This window comes from Rhipicephalus microplus, chromosome X (genome assembly GCF_043290135.1).
Source record: "Rhipicephalus microplus isolate Deutch F79 chromosome X, USDA_Rmic, whole genome shotgun sequence".
In the NCBI taxonomy this organism is placed as follows: domain Eukaryota; kingdom Metazoa; phylum Arthropoda; class Arachnida; order Ixodida; family Ixodidae; genus Rhipicephalus; species Rhipicephalus microplus.
The window spans coordinates 206,847,783-206,868,200 of NC_134710.1; the positions used below are offsets into that span (position 1 = coordinate 206,847,783).

The 20,418-nt window shown below is 47.9% G+C and overlaps 1 protein-coding gene across 3 annotated transcripts in view; it reads right to left on the minus strand.

Annotated features, from left to right (window-relative positions):
* raskol (Ras GTPase-activating protein raskol) overlaps positions 1-20,418 on the minus strand; it is a 188,093-nt gene that overhangs the window by 57,218 nt on the left and 110,457 nt on the right. For all 3 annotated transcript variants that reach the window (XM_037435912.2, XM_037435913.2, XM_037435914.2), the window contains 4 exons: positions 18,443-18,561; positions 18,201-18,352; positions 11,082-11,157; positions 7,053-7,143 (listed from right to left, as the gene is read on the minus strand). In XM_037435912.2, the coding sequence (XP_037291809.2) occupies positions 7,053-7,143; positions 11,082-11,157; positions 18,201-18,352; positions 18,443-18,561 (438 nt within the window). The remainder of the gene's footprint in view (positions 1-7,052; positions 7,144-11,081; positions 11,158-18,200; positions 18,353-18,442; positions 18,562-20,418) is intronic.

Below are 20,418 nucleotides of genomic sequence, written 5' to 3' on the forward strand. Positions count from 1 at the left end.
ATGCACGAGCGACCCAACCTTTGCTTCTAACCTCTGCGTGCAGGGCAAGCACTTTTCTTGCTGATACGCACGCGCCGTTCATTCCGGTCACCATTGCCGGCCGTGAATTTTCGGCTTTGCTGGACACGGGCGCTAGCGCCTCGTTGTTTGGCGAACAGGTGTTGTCCCACTTGCAGAAGCACTCAGTGTGCTTGCGGGACAGCCGAACGACATTCACCCTTGCGAAAGGCGTGGCCCATTCGGCAGGCGCTGAAAGGTTGACTGTCCGATGGGGAGATCGAATGAGACGCTGCTGTCTTGTTCATCTTCCAGGGCTCAATGTTCCAGTGATTCTCGGTCGGGACTTTCTCCTTAAAACCGGTATCGTTGTGGACATTGCGAATGGCGGCTATTGTGATGGCCCATTTTGCCAACTCAAGCCGTTCATCAGCCCGCCGGCGCTTACCGTCGCCTTTGCGGCAAAAGAGTCGGAAGCGTGCCCTGCGAAGAGTTCGGGGCCAAGCCCCCGCTCAACGCATTTGCCCTCTCACAGTCCCCTTCGGGAACGAGAGGCGCGGCACGAACCGTGTCGTGCGCCAACTCCGGGGTCGTACCCTGGCGTTCTGGGCTCATTGGCTCGAAACCCGTGTGGATTGACTGACACGACACGAAGAGGCACTACATCCTTTGGTCGCCTGCGCGACTCAGTTGGATGAAGCACAGAAGGCTCGTCTGTCGACACTGTTACGTCAGTACGACGAGATCTTCACCGATCAACCTGGCTGCACTGATTTAGTGAGTCATGTGATCGAAACTGGTGACGCGCTTCCTTTGAAGTGTAACCCCAGGCCCGTCAGTCTCGCCAAAAGGCAGATTATCGATGGGTTGTTAGATGACATGCTTGCGGCTGGCATTATTCGCCGCTCGTCTAGCTCCTGGGCGTCTCCAATTGTGCTGGTGCCTAAGAAAGATGGCAGTCATCGCCTGTGCGTCGACTATTGCCGTCTGAATGGAGTGACTCGTAAGGATGCCTATCCGCTCCCCACGATAAACTCCATCGTAGGTAACCTGGGTGATGCACGGTACTTTACCACGCTTGACGCCTCTAAAGGTTACCTACAGGTCCGGATGGGTAACCGTGACCAGTGTAAAACTGCATTAACGTCCCACAGAAGGTTGTTCGAGTTTACTCGTATGCCCTTTGGTCTTTGCAATGCTCCTGCGACGTTTCAAAGACTCATGGACCGCGTCCTCGGGGAAGAAAAGTGGTCATACTGCATGTGCTACCTGGACGACATCGTGATTTATTCACGAACCTTCGAAGAGCACTTGGCCCATGTTGCCGATGTACTCGAGAGGGTGAGGACCGCCGGGATGACATTAAACCCCGCTAAGGTCCAATTAGCGCAGACCCGTGTTCAGTTGCTCGGGTTTACGCTGGGCGAAGGCTCCATAGAGCCGGATCGGGAGAAACTTCGAGCTATTCTCGATTTTCCCGTGCCCAAGGACGTACGTGGCCTTAGCCGCTTTTTAGGAATGGTCAACTTTTACCGTTCCTTCATTCCGTCCTGTGCCCGACTGCAGGCGCCCTTGAGCAAACTCTTGGGTAAGTCTGCTGAGTGGCAATGGGGACTTGAGCAGCAAGAGGCGTTTTGCCGACTGTCTAACGCCATAGCAGAGACAGCGCAGCTCAAGCTCCCCGACCTGACCAGACCGTTCGTTGTACAAACTGATGCGAGCGATCTGGGTTTAGGAGCTGTTCTTCTCCTACAGGAATACGATGGCGTGTTGCAGCCGTTGGCCTTTGCCAGTCGCTCCTTGGTCTCTGCGGAGAAAAATTATTCCGTGACCGAAAAGGAGTGCCTTGCTATCGTGTTTGCACTGCGGAAGTTTGACATCTATCTTGATGGGACGAAATTCGTAGTGCAAACGGATCACAGTGTGCTCAGCTGGCTGATGCGGCTCCGTGAGCCTGCCGGCAGGCTGGCGCGCTGGGCTTTCCTGATACAGCACTATGACTTTTTGGTGCAGTATCGAAAGGGGAGCACCAACGTGGTAGCTGACGCGCTATCTCGTGCCCCATTGTCGGCCGAGGACCTTGATCCCGGTGCGACAGCCGCTAGCGTGCCTTAGCACATGCAAGCGTCGGAGGCGAAACAGCAGCTTCGCCGCCATTCGGCGAGAAGAGTGAGTCCCCATGCAGACAAACCTTGGCTGCTAACCAGCTAAGCGGCGCACCGCGAAGCGGCCGAGCGGGGGAGCTTTCCGAAGGCCACGAGGCCGAGAGCGAACCCGTAACGCCAACTCAAGCGGTTGTTGCTGCGGTCCTGAGTGGGCGCGATACCAGACTCCCCCATTTTGGGAGAATGGGCATCGCTTTCAGCAGAGAAGAGCTTCTGAAGGCCCAGCAAAGTGACCCGTTTTGTCGCGAAATGTGCGACGGTCTCAGAGAGATGGAGCGCCGTGACGCTGCTTGTCCTGCAGCGGGTGCCAATAACGACTGTCTCGACGAGACAGAGCGCCGTGACGCTGCTTGCCTTGCAGCGGGCGCGAATAGGGGACTCGAACCAGCATGTGTCGGAGTCCCCGGTGGATTCATATTTGCTGGACCATGACGGGCTCCTGCTGAAGTATATAGCCACTGACGACGAGTCCGTCGACCCGTTTAAAGTGGTTATGCCCAAAAGTCTGAGAGCCGCACTGTTGCGATCCTCTCACGACGAACCCATGGCCGGTCACCTGAGTGGCTCGAAAGTTTTTGCAAAACAGAGCCGCGTTGTGACCTGGCCCGGCATGATTGATTGATTGATTGATTTGTGGGGTTTAACGTCCCAAAACCACCATTTGATTATGAGAGACGCCGTAGTGGAGGGCTCCAGAAATTTTGACCACCTGGGGTTCTTTAACGTGCACCCAAATCTGAGCACACGGGCCTACGATATTTCCGCCTCCATCGGAAATGCAGCCGCCGCAGCCGGGATTTGAACCCACGACCTGCGGGTCAGCAGCCGAGTACCTTAGCTACTAGACCACCGCGGCGGGGCCTGGCCCGGCATGAAGCGAGACATTTTTCGCTATTGCCGTTCTTGCCGCGTCTGTCAAACGGTGAAATCAAGGGGTGGCAAACCGCCCGGTCTGATGAAACCGATTGTCAGTGAGAGTCCGTCGCAAGTGGCCACCTGCGATCTAATGGGACTATTTCCCAGAAGTAAGCAGGGGTTCATTCACCTGATGGTAGTCGTTGATCACTTTTCGAAATGGGTGGAACTTTTCCCACTTCGGAAGATGACAGCGCGAGCGGTGCTTGAGAAGCTGCAGGAAGTGTTTTGCCGGTTCGGCTTCCCGGAAAGGCTCATCACTGACAATGCTTCGTATTTCACCGCTCGGGTGTTTGGTGTCACGTGCCGTTCCCTCGGAATCGATCACTGCACCACTTCACCCTACCATCCCCAGTTTAATTTGACGAAGCGCGTCAATCGTACGCTCAAACCGATGTTGGCGGCCTTTGCCGAAAGTCAAAGGGACTGGGCAGACCATATGAGTGAGCTCGCGTTTGCTATTCGAACATCCGAGAGCCGCTCAACTGGTTTCTCGCCCGCCTTCTTAAATTTTGGAAGGGAGTTGGCAAATCCGGTGACCAGCGTCACTCAATGCCAGCTCGAGGACGAGGAGGCGCCGGCAGACTGCTCTGCTTACGCGTGGGCACTTCGGGACAGGCTTTGTCGAGCTTTCTGCAAAGCAAGGCAAAGTTTGGCGTCGGCCAGGGCTCAGCAGAAGGCCCAATATGGTCGCAAGCATCGCGACCTAGTTTTTGAGGTGGGCGATCTTGTCCTGAAGCGCAACCACGCTCTTAGCGATGCCAGTAAGGGGTTCTCAACCTCGCTCGCTCCTAAGTGGCTTGGTCCGTACCGAGTGGAGAAAGCTTGCACTCCACTCGCGTACTTGCTGAAAGATCCCCATACGGAAAAAGTCAGCCGTGCCCATATCGCAGACCTGAAACCCTTTGCATCACGGTCTGACGAGCTCGCGCCAGAACCCTGCGGCACTTCGCGCAAGCAACGGGCCCGCACCGGTATAATCTGAGGAAGCGGTCACCTTTGTGATTTCGCGCCGGACGGCGGACTTCTCCGCAACCGAAGGCCCTCAGTTTACTCTCTAGCCTCAGTATAGGTTAGCTTGTTTACAACCTTTTCTCGTAAAGAAGTTGACCCTGCCCTGTCTGCTGCCAGTGTTTTTTTTTTAAGTGTTCATGTGTATTTTATGTTTCTTTTGTCTAATAATAAGTGTTATTTATATTTTGTTTTTTTTGCCAGATGTTGAGTGTAATTTTGCTCTGTTGTTACTTTTTTTTCCCGTGTTCATTTCGTCTACCACGAAGGGAGCTGTGTGTGACCTTGAGTGTCAGTGCTTGCCGGGGGAGTGAGACGAAGGACGCTTTGCGCCTACGCTCGCGCAGCCGTCGGCGGTGTGTGTGTGCGTGCGTAAGTGCGTGATGCTTCCGTGTGAGCCCGCGCGAAGAGTGCGTCATGGCTTCCCCCCATCGGCACGGACACTGGAGGTGCTGGGCGGGCACTGACCCACTGACGTCAGACCGTCTGGCTGTGCTCTGCTCTCGGCTGTCGCCAAAGAAGCCCTGCTGCCTTTCCCACCATGGCTCCTGTGCGAGGCCAGCTGAAAGCAGCTATATGCTGCCGGCCAACGCCAGGGTGCCTCGCAGCCAATTCTGGTTCGGCCTCCCTGATAATGGAGAGGCGCGGCTTCCCGCAACGTCCCAGCTCCGTCATCGAGCGAAAAATGCGGGGCCTCCGAACCACAACCGAGGCGGTGTTCGTCGGACTCGCGGCTTATCAAGAGCAGCAACGAGCCATCAGTGAGCCCCCTCCCGAACCTCTGACCTCGCACTCGGGCATCGCAACCAGCGGACACTGTCATGCCCTTCCGCCCCTCTGCGCAGTGGACGCTATCCCGCTTCAGCACCACGAACACTAGTCCCACTTTTCTGTGCTCCCTTCCGCTGTTACTTTTGTAGTGTCATGTGTTTATTTTGTTATTTATGTTTTTGTTTCTCCTTTGTAATCATTTTTTTTAGCAGCAATAGCAGGGCTGGACTGAGGTTAGCTGGCGCTCATAGCAGTGTCATTTCAACTGCATGGGTGACGTCCGGCTGCCTTTTGCAGACCGGTAAAGGGCAAATTTAGGAGAGGGGGATGTGGGAATTGAGGCTAGCCCGCTGCCTTTGCGTGGGCTTTGCCGCCTTTTCTGCCGTTCTCATGTCCCGACATGTCTGCCCTCCTTTGCTGTCAGCTGCGCTGTGAGAGCGGAGTGACGTTTAACTCCCTCACCCGGTAGCGGATGCTGACTGTGGCGCCACGCGTGGAGCCTCCCGAGAGGTTTTCGCGCGCTGCGTCAGGAGCAGACAGATACTCTCCGGGACAGCAAACGGTGAGCCACGCAATCTTTTCCGTTCGTCGACTCCCGTCGCTCGGGGCTCGTCGGACTTCGCTGACGGCGCCTCGCGCCCGAGGCAAACGCTCACCTTTTGTTGCCCCGCTGCGTACGCACGGCCGGAAGGGCGGTACGGTGTCCTAGTGCGTGGCCTGGCTACGCTGACCGGTCTCCCTCCGAAGCCAACGCGAGCGCCTTTGCCCTCGTTCGAGCAACCGGGCCTTGGTCCCGGTGTCTCCGTGGATCACCATTACCGCGGAGACGTGCTCGTGGCACCCTGTGTAGTACTTTGTGCCCATGGCATGGATAAGCCTATTTGCTTTCTCGCCGCGCCTTTGCAACGGGCTGTACTACGTTTGGTGTTGCCACAATAAAGTGTTGCGACTTTGAGCAGTATCGTGTTCTCGCCACGGCGACGGTTAACGCGTGCCCTGCGACTCGCTAAGACCGGACCCACGCTGGTGGCCGTACTCTTTCGAGATACGTGTACACCACAAACTATCATTAGTGACTCCAAATCTGCCATCAACCGATTTGCCCGTGGCACTGTTTCCCCAATCATGGCACGCATCTTCTGTCCTCTCCCCCAAGTGCCACGCGTCTCAGGCGACACTGCTGCGAGCAGCACGGACGGTGACGATCCCTGCTTAATCCAACTCATCTGGGTCCCAGCGCACACAGAAAATACGGATAATGAAGCCGCCCACAGACAAGCTCGAGGACTCGTACGCCCAGCGGTGGGCCAGACTTCGGACCACAATACCGAAGCAACCGAACCACTCATCACCTTTCATGACATCATGAAGTACTACACGCTATCAAGACAAATCAGACCAACCCCGCACCTACAACTAAACAAAGCTCAACAAATAACTTCGGGTGGCTTCAAGCCAACTCATTCCCTTTCCCCTACATATACAGACACATATACTCTGCCTTATTCACATCTACGTGCACCCTTTGCAAGACACAGACCGCAACCTTGGACCACATCATCTAGGGATGCAGCAAGGAACCTCCTCCACCAAACTTCCCAAGACAGTCACCATCAAGTGAGGCCTGAGAGAGAATCCTCACGACCACAAGCCTGGACACTTAGTTCCGGGCCATCAAACGCCCTGACGAGGTGGCGACCAGGCATGGCCCGACAGCCCTCGCCACTTAAGAAACCGTCAGCTGCCTTAATAAAGTTGTTTACTACTACTGCTACTACTACTACTGCTACTATTCAAAGTTGTTCTCACTTTCTTTGGAAAAAAAAAAAAGATTACACAGGCCTCGTTTCACATTTGAAAAAGATGTTGCGCAGATTAGTTTGGTCACGACAAATATGCCCATTTTTTTTTGATAACATGTCATTTAGTATTCGAATTCGATTTGAAGTTATTAGACCAAAATCACTAGTTCCTTTGAATTTGCTTCAAACATAAAATTCCCTATTCGCACAAACCATTGGTACATGTTAAAAGACGGGGCATGCAAAGATGTACGCAAGAGAGATGTCCAGACACCACAAATGTCGTGGTTCCTGCTAAGACCAAATTATCTGTCAGCATCTCGCAAACTTAAGGCAATCTTTTTCTGACTGGAGACAAGTTTAACATGTGTGTAAAGTCCTGGACACTCACCGAAATAACCTTGAGAAAAGTCTTCATTGTGCTCCATTCTTTTTCCACGAAGTCATTCATGAACTCCATGAAGCTCTCTTTTCCACCAAACCTGTGCAAATACATGTGTAACATCACAGAGTAAGAACAGTGCAAGCTAACAAAATGGAGTTGCTCTTTAGATGTTGTTTCCCAAAAGTATCAATAACCATCATCAGTCTTACGTCGACTAGAGGATTAATGCCTCTCCTAATGATCTCTAACTAAAGTAAAAGGACTTACTGTGGTGTTTTCAAAGAGGGATAATTTTATATATATTGTTCATTCAATGGCAATTTATCAATATAAACTTTATTGAGGATCTATTCGCAATAAAATCAGCAAAGGACAGCGAGCCACTTTCGGCTGTCCTTGAAATAAAAGTGCCCATTCCGTGTGCCGCGCGACTCAAAAGGGATTTGGCTACTAATCTGCAGTGAATACTAAGCATGTTCAAAAAGTGTTGCAGGGGAAATTTAGATAATCATGTAAGCAAAGCTTCCCCCTGTGAGAATATTTTGTAAGAATATTTCCACCCGTTCTAGCAAGACAAGCAAGTGCTGGCACCCTTTGAAGATACAATAAATTTCTTTCTCCTTGGACTGTTGTAATTAGGTTTGCTTTTTCACTCGTGGTTTGTTTAGGCTGCCATAGCTACCACCCATACATGCGATTGTGCATAAGTGCGCAGTTGCAATTTCTTGGCAATGACGGCATTTGCTTATTGCTCACAAATTGTTACCCTTTATTACTGGCTCATTTATTGCCCCCCAGAATGGAGAAAATTGGAATTAACTATTCATGACTTCTTTGCGCAAACACGTACACGGACACAGAAAAAGAGGCAAACAACACGGGCGCAAACTCACAACTGGTTTATTTTGAACAACGAACTGTACTTATATCTTCACGTAGCCCACACACCCCCCATCGATGGATCCAGGAACAAACGAGATAACCCAAAGCAAGCTTATTCAGCGCTACGTCATGATAAGAACCACGAAAAACACCAAAAAATTGAAGAGTTCACGCATCTGCAGACGGATTGTAGCACGTGCCTTTCAAAAAGTGAAATTCTTTATCGGACAAGGTGACGGAAGCTTGGCTAACACATTTCTCTCCCAAGTTTCTAATATGGAAAGCTTCAATCAACTCCCTGTTAATTTTTCTCTTGTGAGTTGACAAAATCTTTGTGTCTGTAAAAATTGGTACGCACCCACAAGACTTGCAGTGATCCACCAGATGTGTTCTCCCTGAACTACGTAATGCCGAGTCATGCTCCCTCAACCGTGTGTTTATACACCTTCCAGATTGCCCGACATAACATCTGCCACAGCTGAACGGAACCTGGTATACCACTGCTGTTCTGCAAGACCGGTAATGTTGGCTGTGTTTCATCTGGCACTTGTTCTTACTCTGCGTAGTGCCGGACTCCACCATGTTCCGAGGTCGTGGACACAACTTAGACAGCTTGTTGGGTGCTGAAAAAACCGAGGTTACTCCGTATCTCGCTGCTACGTTTTTTAAGCCATGGGACAACCTATGAACATATGGGAGAACTGCAAGTTTTCTTTTTTCACTTTGTACTCTTCTGGGACTTCTTTCCGTACCTTTTATCACTGGGATGAGTTTTTTGCAAATGGTGTTCAGCAAATGGCTGGGATACCCAGCTGCCCTGAGCCTGCTTAGCTGGTCCTGAAAGCTGGCAGCAATCTCGTGCACACATGACCGAAGCAACGAAGATCTAAGATGAGGATACTAGAATCTCGTGCACTAGCATGAGTGCACGAGATTGCTGCCAGCTTTCAGGACCAGGTAAGCAGGCTCAGGGCAGCTGGGTATCCCAGCCATTTGCTGAACACCATTTGCAAAAAACTCATCCCAGTGATAAAAGGTACGGAAAGAAGTCCCAGAAGAGTACAAAGTGAAAAAAGAAAACTTGCAGTTCTCCCATATGTTCATAGGTTGTCCCATGGCTTAAAAAACGTAGCAGCGAGATACGGAGTAACCTCGGTTTTTTCAGCACCCAACAAGCTGTCTAAGTTGTGTCCACGACTTCGGAACATGGTGGAGTCCGGCACTACGCAGAGTAAGAACAAGTGCCAGATGAAACACAGCCAACATTACCGGTCTTGCAGAACAGCAGTGGTATACCAGGTTCCGTTCAGCTGTGGCAGATGTTATGTCGGGCAATCTGGAAGGTGTATAAACACACGGTTGAGGGAGCATGACTCGGCATTACGTAGTTCAGGGAGAACACATCTGGTGGATCACTGCAAGTCTTGTGGGTGCGTACCAATTTTTACAGACACAAAGATTTTGTCAACTCACAAGAGGAAAATTAACAGGGAGTTGATTGAAGCTTTCCATATTAGAAACTTGGGAGAGAAATGTGTTAGCCAAGCTTCCATCACCTTGTCCGATAAAGAATTTCACTTTTTGAAAGGCACGTGCTACAATCCGTCTGCAGATGCGTGAACTCTTCAATTTTTTGGTGTTTTTCGTGGTTCTTATCATGACGTAGCGCTGAATAAGCTTGCTTTGGGTTATCTCGTTTGTTCCTGGATCCACCGATGGGGGGTGTGTGGGCTACGTGAAGATATAAGTACAGTTCGTTGTTCAAAATAAACGAGTTGTGAGTTTGCGCCCGTGTTGTTTGCCTCTTTTCCTGTGTCCGTGTACGTGTTTGCGCAAAGAAGTCATGAATGAGTACCAACTCGCCCAACTTTCAGTACTGTTGGAATTAACTATTTGCTGGGAGGTGCCGATACACAAAAAGCGATGCTGATGTTTACATGCCAGCTCGTTTTTTTTTTTTCTCTTTAGAGTCGTGGTGTTTAATTGGCTTGCGGTGGCAATAAAGTGAAGATCGAGTTTCTTCTGCCGATGAGGCACCAATCACACACGGGCGCGAACCTAAAGGAGGAAAGTTTTTCCGATAAACATCCGAGGCAGCAAAATCACAGTGTACATTAAACTTGGTGCACACAACTTTTATTATAGATTAAATATGTTTCCTTATAGTTAGGGCTCCTATTTCCCGACTTTATTTTTCATGAAATTCAGAGGGGTTTTTTCGGAGTTAATTTTTTGGGGTAAAATTGGACATTTATCAGTTTATTTCAGGTGAAATTAAATGTTTAGCTTTGCATTGTAAGTTGTTCAAATGTCTTCTTACTGATTTTCTTTCGAATATAAATGTGTTACATCGTTGTTGATAATATTGTTTTCCACTCTTTTATATATATATATTTTTCCTCCCTTCTTGTTCATTTACCTTGTTCATAAAAACTGTTGATGTGCACTGATGTAAAATTGCCAAAGGGCACTTTTATGGGATCAGGATCGAGTAAATCTGCTTCTAGTCTTTGTCTCCTAGCCTCCGCTATCTTCTTTTTAAAAAATAAAACATCTATTTTTATTATTATTATCCCCAATACACAAAATTTTAGATGAAATCATATCTGAACACAAAAACATGTGAACACACGAGGTGTATTATAGTTGTCTGAAAGGTTTGAAATTGCAAACACTTTACATACAGCTGTAAATGCTTCAATATAAAGCACCTACATTTCTTCATATTATGACCTCGGAGCTTCTAATAAGCGCACGCATACCTTACGAAGTTGCTGCTGCTGATGGAGGTGCGCTCCCTTTGATTGATGATTCTCAACTTCGGAAATGTCCTTTAAACATTCAAAATGCTATTGTAAAATCCAACAATTCTGACAATTCGGATAAATCTGAATTATCAGAAATTTCATGAGTGTGTGTTTATAGCATCTTTTAGGATATATGAAAACACGAAGCCCTACTTATACTGCTAAAGTTACATGGTTAAATTGGTGAAATTTCAGCGGCCAGTGTCACTAAGACTTCTTCAGAATACCTGAGAAAGCAACAAAAAGCAAAACTTGCAGCAATGCGACTTTGGAAGATTTGTTACTCAAATGCATTTGCTACTGAGTTCTTGACAACATGTACATACTATACAGAATGAAAATTTACCTTGTGAAATTTGCGAGGGTTTGAATCGTCTTGGCTATCAGTGTCAAGCTACGAGCAGCTCGTTCATCTGGATATTCTGGAATACACAAGTTGAAAACTACTACAGTGCAATTCATTCTCTAACAACCGACCACTCTGCCAAAACCAATATCAGCACTAAAGAAACCTAATGCTATGTGATTCCAAAACAATCAGAATGAGATTACAATACAAATAAAAATATAAACAAGAATAAAGAAACACTGATGAATGGAGCATAAAAAATGCCGTGCAAGAAATACAACTAAATAAAAAACATTTTTGTATTTGGTTTTGCGTTTCCCATAATTTTTCAATTCGGTGTTAACACCGCAACATGGCATCAACATTAAAAAGAACACCCACAGAAAATGCAAATGAACAAGCAGAAAGAAAATGCTTTCTGCACACAGAGCCTAAACAATGAAGCAAACTACACAGCATCGACTCCATTGATTCAACCGACTCCATCGGGTCGCATGAAGCGAGCTTCAGTCAGCGAGGTCGCTCAATGGATACACAATGCTTGGGAGCCCTTGCCGTCAGCAATAGTGTCACGGACATTCTTGAAGTGCTGCCTCTGGACGGTACGGATGAAAATGCAGTTTTTGTTGACAGTGACAAAGACTCTAGCAGCGATGATGAATGATCAGGCAAGCCAGTGATTATAGGATTTTCGACGCCTGTAAATATAAATAAAGCCCTGTGGGCGACCACTCTTTGATTGCTGTTTAGAGTTGCATCACCTCGCGCTATAATCATAATGAACTTTTTTTTTTCGTCAAGACCTATAGTACACCCCTCGCGTTATTTACGTGCAAATACGGTAGTTAAAGAAGTATTGACACAAATTATTAATGTAACGTTTCGGTATTGTTGCTCTAAAGAACACGGGTTTAAAGAACCCCAAAAAAAGAGTACTATGGTGCTTAGGAATGCATCGCATATATTTTTAATAAACTACATTAGAAGAACTCTTGATTTTGATATTGATGAGGTGGCTTCTCTGTAAAGTGTCTTGGCAGTGTGACATCACCGGGAGATGGCAATCAGTGACATGCTAGTGGCAGATCTCCCATCTGTTTGTGGTACACATAAACAAAGATGAGTGCATTGTCTCTAGCAACTAAAACAGTGATTTCTGTGCTTTCGGAAGCGTGCAGGATGCAGAGTTCGCAAACTCAGTTGAACCTGTGTTGACTTGTCTGGATACAGTATAACCTCGTTCCAACATATCTGCTTACAACAGGCATTCGGATACAGTGAAACCTCGTTAAACCGTACCCGCGTAAACAGTAGTTTTGTTTTAAAAGTAGTGAAGTCAAATCCCCGACTCGGCGGCCATTGAGCATAATGCATTTCGTATCCGCATAAGCCGTACCAGCTTATTGCGTATGTATCGGTTAACAAGTAGTTTTTCCAATTTTCATTGCGCACTCGCCGCAGCATGTCGTCCCCCACTGGGCGTCCCGACAGAACAGCAAGCCCCAGAGATTGAAACACGCCTCACTTGTTTCTGTTGATGATGATGGCGGCTGTGTTGGTGAGCGCCATCTTTTGGATTTTTCTGCAACAAGAAGCACTTGGCCGGCTAGGCTTCTGGTGTTGTCAACGCGATGGCGCTTTGCACAAACACGCAAACACGGTGTGCGCTTGCTTTGCTTTCTTTGTTCCTTTGGCGCCGTGCATAGGTGTTCTCTGGTTGATCCGTGCCGTACAACTCTCGCATTGTTTTTCATGTGTTGTGTATGTGTGCTTGTGCTGCTTCGTACTTGTGTCATGCCGAAGCTGGGACAAAAGCATCGAGTGCTGAAAATAAAGGAGAAATCGGACATAATTCCTGCTATTGAAAGTGGCACGAAAAAATTGGCGCTGGCACGTGAAAAGGACCTACCGTTAACCACGGTGTGTGGAATTTGGAATTCCAGAGAGAAGTTGCTCGGCAGTGCTGCTGCAACTGCGAAAAGGTGCCGGCTATGCAGTTCGGCATTTTCGAATGTAGAGGAGGCGCTGGTGAAGTGCCTAAAAGCTGCACGGTCAAAAAATCTGCCTATCAGCTGACCCCTACTCGTGGAGAAGGCCCTGGTTTTTGCCTCGCAGCTCAACCATGACAACTTCGTGTGCAGCAATGGCTGGCAGGCCAGATTTAAGGCGAGGCACGGCATTACCACGAGGACTGTTTCGGGAGAAGGTGCTGCTGTTGACGTTGATGGCGCGGAGCAGTGGCAAAATGGTCAGCTGAAGAACATCTTGGAAGACTACGCACCTGATGACATCTTTAATATGGATGAATCGGCGCTATTCTTTAAGCTGCTACCAGAAAAAACGCTCGCGTTCAATGGCGAGACGTGCACTGGTGGCAAGCATGCAAAAGACAGAATATCAGTGGCGTTTTGCGTAAACATGACTGGGACCGACAAAACTCCGCTCCTCGTGATTGCAAAGTCGGCGAAGCCTAGATGTTTCAAAGGCGCCCGGTTGCCATCAGGGGTCATTTATCGCAGCAACACCAAAGCATGGATGACGGCAAAACTCTTTGAGGAGTACGTGCGCCTCATCGATCGTCGTTTTGCGGCTAAGAACAGAAGAGTTATTATTTTAGACAACGCTTCGGCGCACGTCGCCCTGGACAACCTGACGGCTGTGAAGTTGGCGTTTCTGCCACCAAACACAACAGCGATTGCCCAGCCCTTGGACCAAGGCATCATTCGAGCTTTAAAACAGCTCTACAAGAAGAATCCACTGCGCAGATTTCTTCTCACCATTGAATGTGGCAAATTATTCTCCATCGACCTGATTGGCGCGATTCACCTGCTCGAATACTCGTGGCGGTAGGTTGAAGCAACGACAATTAAAAATTGCTTCAAGCGTGCTGGCTTCAGTGTGTGTGCGGGCGACGCAGATGACGCCAGTGACACCATCGACCAGACTTCGGACATCGTAGACGAACTCTGCTAGCTAAAGTGCTGGAGCAGCAGGGCGTTACGGAAGGCATTTCCTTCCCCGACTTCAGAGACAGCGATGTGCAGACATCTCCGGACATGTCCGACGAAGCTATTGTTGCCTCGGTTGTCGAAGTGTCGCCAAATGATAGTGATGAAGACGACATGGAAAGCGACAACACAGGTGATCCAGGTCCGACAGTGGCCGAAGCTGCGCATTGCGTCAGCGTCATGCGGGTATCTGCCGAGAAGAGGGGGCTAGCGGAAAAGCTGGCTGACAGCATAAGTGAGTTTGAGGCCGCTGTCGTTGCTGCTAGACCGGCACTTCGTCAAATGAAGATTACAGACTTTGTCACGCGAAGTTAATAAATTACTGCCCGTTTTTTGTTCTTTCATCACACTCCCTGAAGGTTTTTTTTTTTTTTTTTGACAGGTAAGTGAGCGACATGACGCTATTTCGATTAAGCAATACTACCATTTAGTGCGTACTTTTTCCGAGCTCCGGCTAACTACGGTTTAACGAGGTTTCACAGTATTGTACACTAATTTGCGGCGTTATGCCGACCTTTTTATTTGTTTCATTGATTGAGCATCGTTTACAATGGATTCTGGTACAATAGATATTCAGATATAATTGACCAAAATGTTAGGCCAGCAAGATGGTCAGGACTCCCTCACAGCGGACTTTTCTACGAAATTCAATTTCGATAACTTTCGACTTCAAACATCACTTAGCATGCCTTCGGGACGGGAACCGCGCGCCACAAATATCGAAGTACTGATTTAAAAATGAAGGCCACCGATATGCAGCTGGTTAATCGTTAGTTATGCCCAACTACGGAAACAAAAAAAATCAGAGCGCAGCATGATTGGTTTTGCGCGTTGAGGTGCTGACAAGTGAAATCGCCGACCGCTGGCACCACTGTAACGAGGAGTCGGTGCTTGGCGAACTTGGCCGGGGTCCGCTACAGACCGGCAAGATGCCTATTCGTGGTTCTAAGTACCTAGCCAGTGGCCAATGTGATTCGTTGCTTGCGATGAAGTACATTATGGCTTTTGCGCTTTCGCATATCAGCTAGCGCAACGGTCTTGCCCGCCAAGTTCGGGGCTGAGTTAGGCCTAGGCACGTGCGACTTCGAGCAGAAAGCGCGGTTGTGATGTGTGTACCAAAATGCCTCACAAATTTATTAGGAGGCATTATGGCTATTTCATACATAGCTGAGGCAATTTGAGTGTTTCAGCAGAACAAAAATCATAAATTAGTTTTTTCTCACTTCCTCATCATAAGGATGCTTTCATGGTTCCTGAGAAGTCAGAAAAATATGACGACTGCGTTTATCTTCACGAAGTTCAGATACTTTAAAACAGTCAAACTCCGGTGCCAATCCAACTGAATGGCAATCACCATTAAAAAAATATTAGAAAGTTCGAATATTTGCACATCCCTAGAACATAGTGCTACATTTATTAACAATAGTCACTTTTCATCTAACTGCTGTGTTGTTATGCAGTTGTCAGACCAAGAAGAGTTTAGTCTAAGCACCTCCTCTGCCATATAAACAGAAAAAAAATTGTTAACTTTGGGGCAAGTAGCACTTTGAAAGTTGCGTTTGAATGGGCACAGCTAGATGCAGGCAAATAGAATTGCAGCAAAATGGTGTAACTGAACCACCACGGAACCTAATAAGCTGTCAAGTAAAATGAAAAGAAAAAAAAATTAAAAGTATTCCAGTATATTAGATTTTATTTGTAGGTGTCAAGAACTTATATGGCACTTGAGCTTTCTCTTTAAGAGTAGAATGCAATAGCGTAATCGGCCCTTGTGCAAATCGCCTTCTCAACTGCTAGCCTGGCTTCTGTTCTCGGTGCATGCCTCAACTACAGTTGAGCCCGCTTATAGAGAACCTGAGCATGACCAAGCATCCGTTCGCTGTATCCCGAAGTTCGTAGTAAATGAAACACAGCTTTTAAAAAAAGTTGCGTGTGAAAACACAAACTTTTTATGTCCCAATAAGTCCGTGATGCACGTGTTTCGAATAGCAGAAGCGATAAGGGTGGTCTCGAGTTAATTTGTAAACGCAGGGTGCTCATTCCCCGAGGCCCGTGGCATAAGCTGCATGAGGCACTGAATCCAGTTTCGTCGTTCACAATCCGAATCCTCCAAATCGCTCTCGCCACATACTTCATTCAAAATGCCCTAATCCGTGCACAATTCTGCAGTGTCGGCATCATTATCGGCCGTAATTAAACCATCGCAACAGATGTTCAACTCGCTCTAAAACAATTTCGCACGCATGTAGCTGTCACCGCCACCCAGGAAATATTCACCATCTCCACAGCTGCATACCGGGAAGCCCGAAGCGGCAAGTTGGCTGCCAGGTGGTCAACAGCTATGAGCAAGTGCTCCGCAACGCGGTACCTAACGCGCGGATTACGCTCAAGCCAAGCGGTTACACTTTCAACGTTTCGTTGAGCGGCAGGAAAAAGCGTGTTAGTCCTCCCGTCGGCCATCATGACCACACAAGCACACCTAGAGCGAGCAAGACGCGCACATACGACAAACATGCCAGAACGCGTGGAACAGCTCTGGGCCCGTTTCCAGACAGAAAACGAAACTAATTCGGGCCAGCGTGGCGGGTGTCGCGGAACGGTGGAGACGGGCGAAGGGGGTTGAGATCAAGAGAGGGGAGGATGCGGCGGGAGGGGGACCTTGAAAACCAAAACACACGGGAAAGACGCAGGTTGGGTAGCTTGCTTGAAAGGTCCGTGAAACTCGCACGTAGAAAAATTTGGAAAGAGTGCATGGCCGCCTGAATCGGTGCGCGCGGTGGTGTTAGAAGAATGGGCGGCCGTGGTCAAAAATCGTTTTGTTGCGCCAGCTGGTGTGCGTGGCCTCACGAACTTCGATATTTTGCAATTCGTTCCGCGCAAATCAACAGCCGTTTTCATGCTTACGCATGCGCGGGGAAGGCATGCTGAGCCGAGTGTGAAGTGAGCGAGAACAAGTCCTAAGACGAAACGAATCGCAAGTTATCAGAGTCGGTGGGGTAGCGCACGTGCGTGCACTAGACGCAGACTATCGGATACAGTCGGTGGCCGACGATTTTGGCAAATGGTCACTCCAGGTCGACGACGTCAACAACAGTACCAGCAATCAAAAACGGGGTAAACGGCCGACCGGTCTTCGAAAGATCGGTGGCAGTGTGAAAACACGGGCCTCGTCTGGCGATGCAAAATGCTCAGAGTAGGACGGAGGAATGCGAAACAAAAGCGGTCGGGAAAAGCAGCAACTAGAGGGACGCTGAGGCAGGGTCGGCGTTTAACAATAAGAATGTATGGGCACCTCGCCGATGCCTGATCGGTGGTCGAAATTGGTTTCCCGGGAAGTCGGCAGACTGCCGACTCCGTTCGCTGTAACCGATCAGCGCTCGGAGATGTTCGTTGTAAGTGCGATCTTGTTCCTTTGAACCAATGTATATTTTCACAGTCACACGAATATTGTTCTTTTTAAGCGAAAGTTCGTTTTAAGTGGGGCCGTTATGTGTGGGCTCGACTGTATTCCACAAAAGAATGAACAACTGTGTGCGAAACATCGGCAGTTTCAAACTATCCTATGATGCCTAGTGTAAGTACTCTTGTTAAATGCCCAACTACGGCATAATTTTTCTGTTTGCCAATCAGCGAAATGCCTATTGTACGAAAGGCCTATTGTACAAGTCTGTAAAACAAAACACTAACCTAAACAGCTGCTCACATTGTTGAGGCTTTTACAGCAAATGGTGACTAAATATGTCTGAGCACTTTGTAATGGGTGTACCTTTAGAAGACCCACTCACACAAGCCACATGTTTTAATGCCTGGTGCAACTCTACGCTTCTGCCATGCAATATTCCCCTACACAATATTCATATAGTGTTCTTTTTTAAAGCAGTTTGAAGCAATAGCGCAGGTTCGTGGTAAGAGACAGCCTGGCTTCAATTCTAACTCAGACTGAATATTTTAATATTTTATTTGCATCTTTCTCGATTTTTCAGTCACAGACAATATGACAATTATTTGCTCACAATCAATAATATTTATACCAACACTGACACCAAAATTTCTGTGAAACGAGCTCTTTACCACTATTGTGTTAAAACAGTGCTTCTGTATGGCTCACCTGGTGCAAGGCCAAAAAGACTCGGAGACAAAATGGCAGGACACAGGCACCGCAGAAAGATGGAACCACTGATAAGATTGTCACAGAGCTCCTCTTCACGGGTACTACCTCCAAGTCGTTGCCGGTAGCCATGAAATAGCACGCGAAGGTCCCTTCATCAGAAAAAACAAGCATTTACTCAATCTTTTGCTTCTATTTATGGTTTGCATGTTATAAATCTAACAATGCCTGTAATTCATTACCTTGGAAATGAATGCGCAGATTGAGTAATACGTTGCCATGCTTGCTGGACTCTCTGTCGTAACAAAGCTTGCTGCCGCTGCAAGGCGCCACTACCGCCACTAACTTTGGCTGGATCAACCTGGAAAAATAACATAGGTGCATAACTTCAGCACTCCTTGAAATTACGTGACTGTAACTACAAGAGTTTACATCACTATAAATTGCAAGATGATGATTCAGTTTCACTGATTTTACAGTTAAAAACTACAATATGATTAAGAGGCACACTGTAGTGGGGACACATGATTCCCCTTGGCCCCCTAGTTCAATAAACATGTAAACATGCACAAACAGCATTCTTGCATTACACATCTTTAATAATGCCGCTACTGTGATCAAAACTGAGGCTTTGACCTTAGCATTATCATAATATATCCACTGATCAACTTTGGCAGGCAACAGTTACAAAATGGTTGCAGGCATGTAGAGCAGCAATGCTACTTAAACTTGATTCCGCCCTCTTCCAGTGAGCCTTCTATATTTCAATATACTTGCTACAGCACGCAGCAGCAGCCTCTAGGAAACCTAATTTAAATGAGGTTTGCCATGGGGTGCTGCTGAGTGCTGTCATACCACTGCTCCTCCTAACCTTTTGCAACACAGCTTGTACATTTGTACATGCGACTTACATTTTCCATTTCTGCGCACTAATGGAAATGAACACACAACGATCATTGAGCTAATGATAGATTAAACATTTTTATTACCTAAGGTTCTTGATATTAATGTGTGGGGTTTGTCCCAAAATCACCATATTATTACGAGTGATGCCGTAATATAGGGGGCCAGAAATTGACGACCTGGGGTTCTTCAACGTGCACCCAAATCTGAGCACACGGGCCTACAGCATTTTCGCCTGCATCAAAAATGCAGTCGCCACAGCCGGGAATCGATCTCGCGACCTGTAGGTCAGCAGCAGAGCCACTAGACTACTGCGGCGGAGCTTGCTTAAAGTTCTTATATACTGTATTTTAAGGTTCTTATATACCAAATCTAGACCGATAGTTTTCTAGGAATTTATTTGTATCAAACTCTAGGGTCGGCTTAGATTTAAAGATTTGGAAAAACATGTCACTTTTGGTCAAAAAAAGTGATGCAAAACTAGTGCGACTTTACCAGTATTGTAGCCATTAGTAGCCAAACCAACGCCTGGCTTAAGTATGCACGCACGGTCGCCATATGTATTTTTGTGGCGAGTGTTGAGGTAAGCCGTACGTCAGTTTAAGTCTCGCTTCAAGTGGGTTGTGTGTGGCGTAGCTCAATGGTGCCAAACATGCGTATTCATTATGGCGCGGCGTATAAAAGGAAAGTTGTGTTAGCCGCGAAGTCGTCCTCAAACGTTCCAAGCCAGGCAGGACATGGGAGTGGATGAAAACAATGTTCTTCGCTGGAGGGGCTAATGGGAGAAGCTCTTCGCGTGCGCCGCAACGAGGATGGCTTTTAGCGGTCCACAGAAAAGCTGTCACCCTGAAATAGAGATGGCATTGACCAACTTCGTTTGGACGCAGCGAGCAGCTACTCTTTCAGTGACAATGTAAGTGTTCCAGGCGAAAGCAAGGGAGCTTTCAATGGAGCAAGGTGTTTTAGCGGCAGACTTAAAAGCCAGCCGAGACTGGCTGCAGAAATTCATGAAGCGCTTTGGCTTCAGCCTCTGTCGTTGTACCTCAATCACCTAAAGGCTACCGGCTGACTATGAAGAGAAGTTGCTGGAGTTCCAGCCTTTCATGCTTCGGAAGAGAGCAGCGAGAGAGTATCAGCTAGACCAAATGGGCAACGTGACCCAAACACCGATGTATTTTAATATGCCCGTGGCGAAGACAGTCTTAGAGAAAGGGACCAAGGAAGTGAATGTGTGCTCTGCGTGCTATGAAAAGCAGCGTGCGGCTGTGATTCTGTGCTGAAAAGCAGACGGGCACAAGTTTCCTCTTTATAGAGT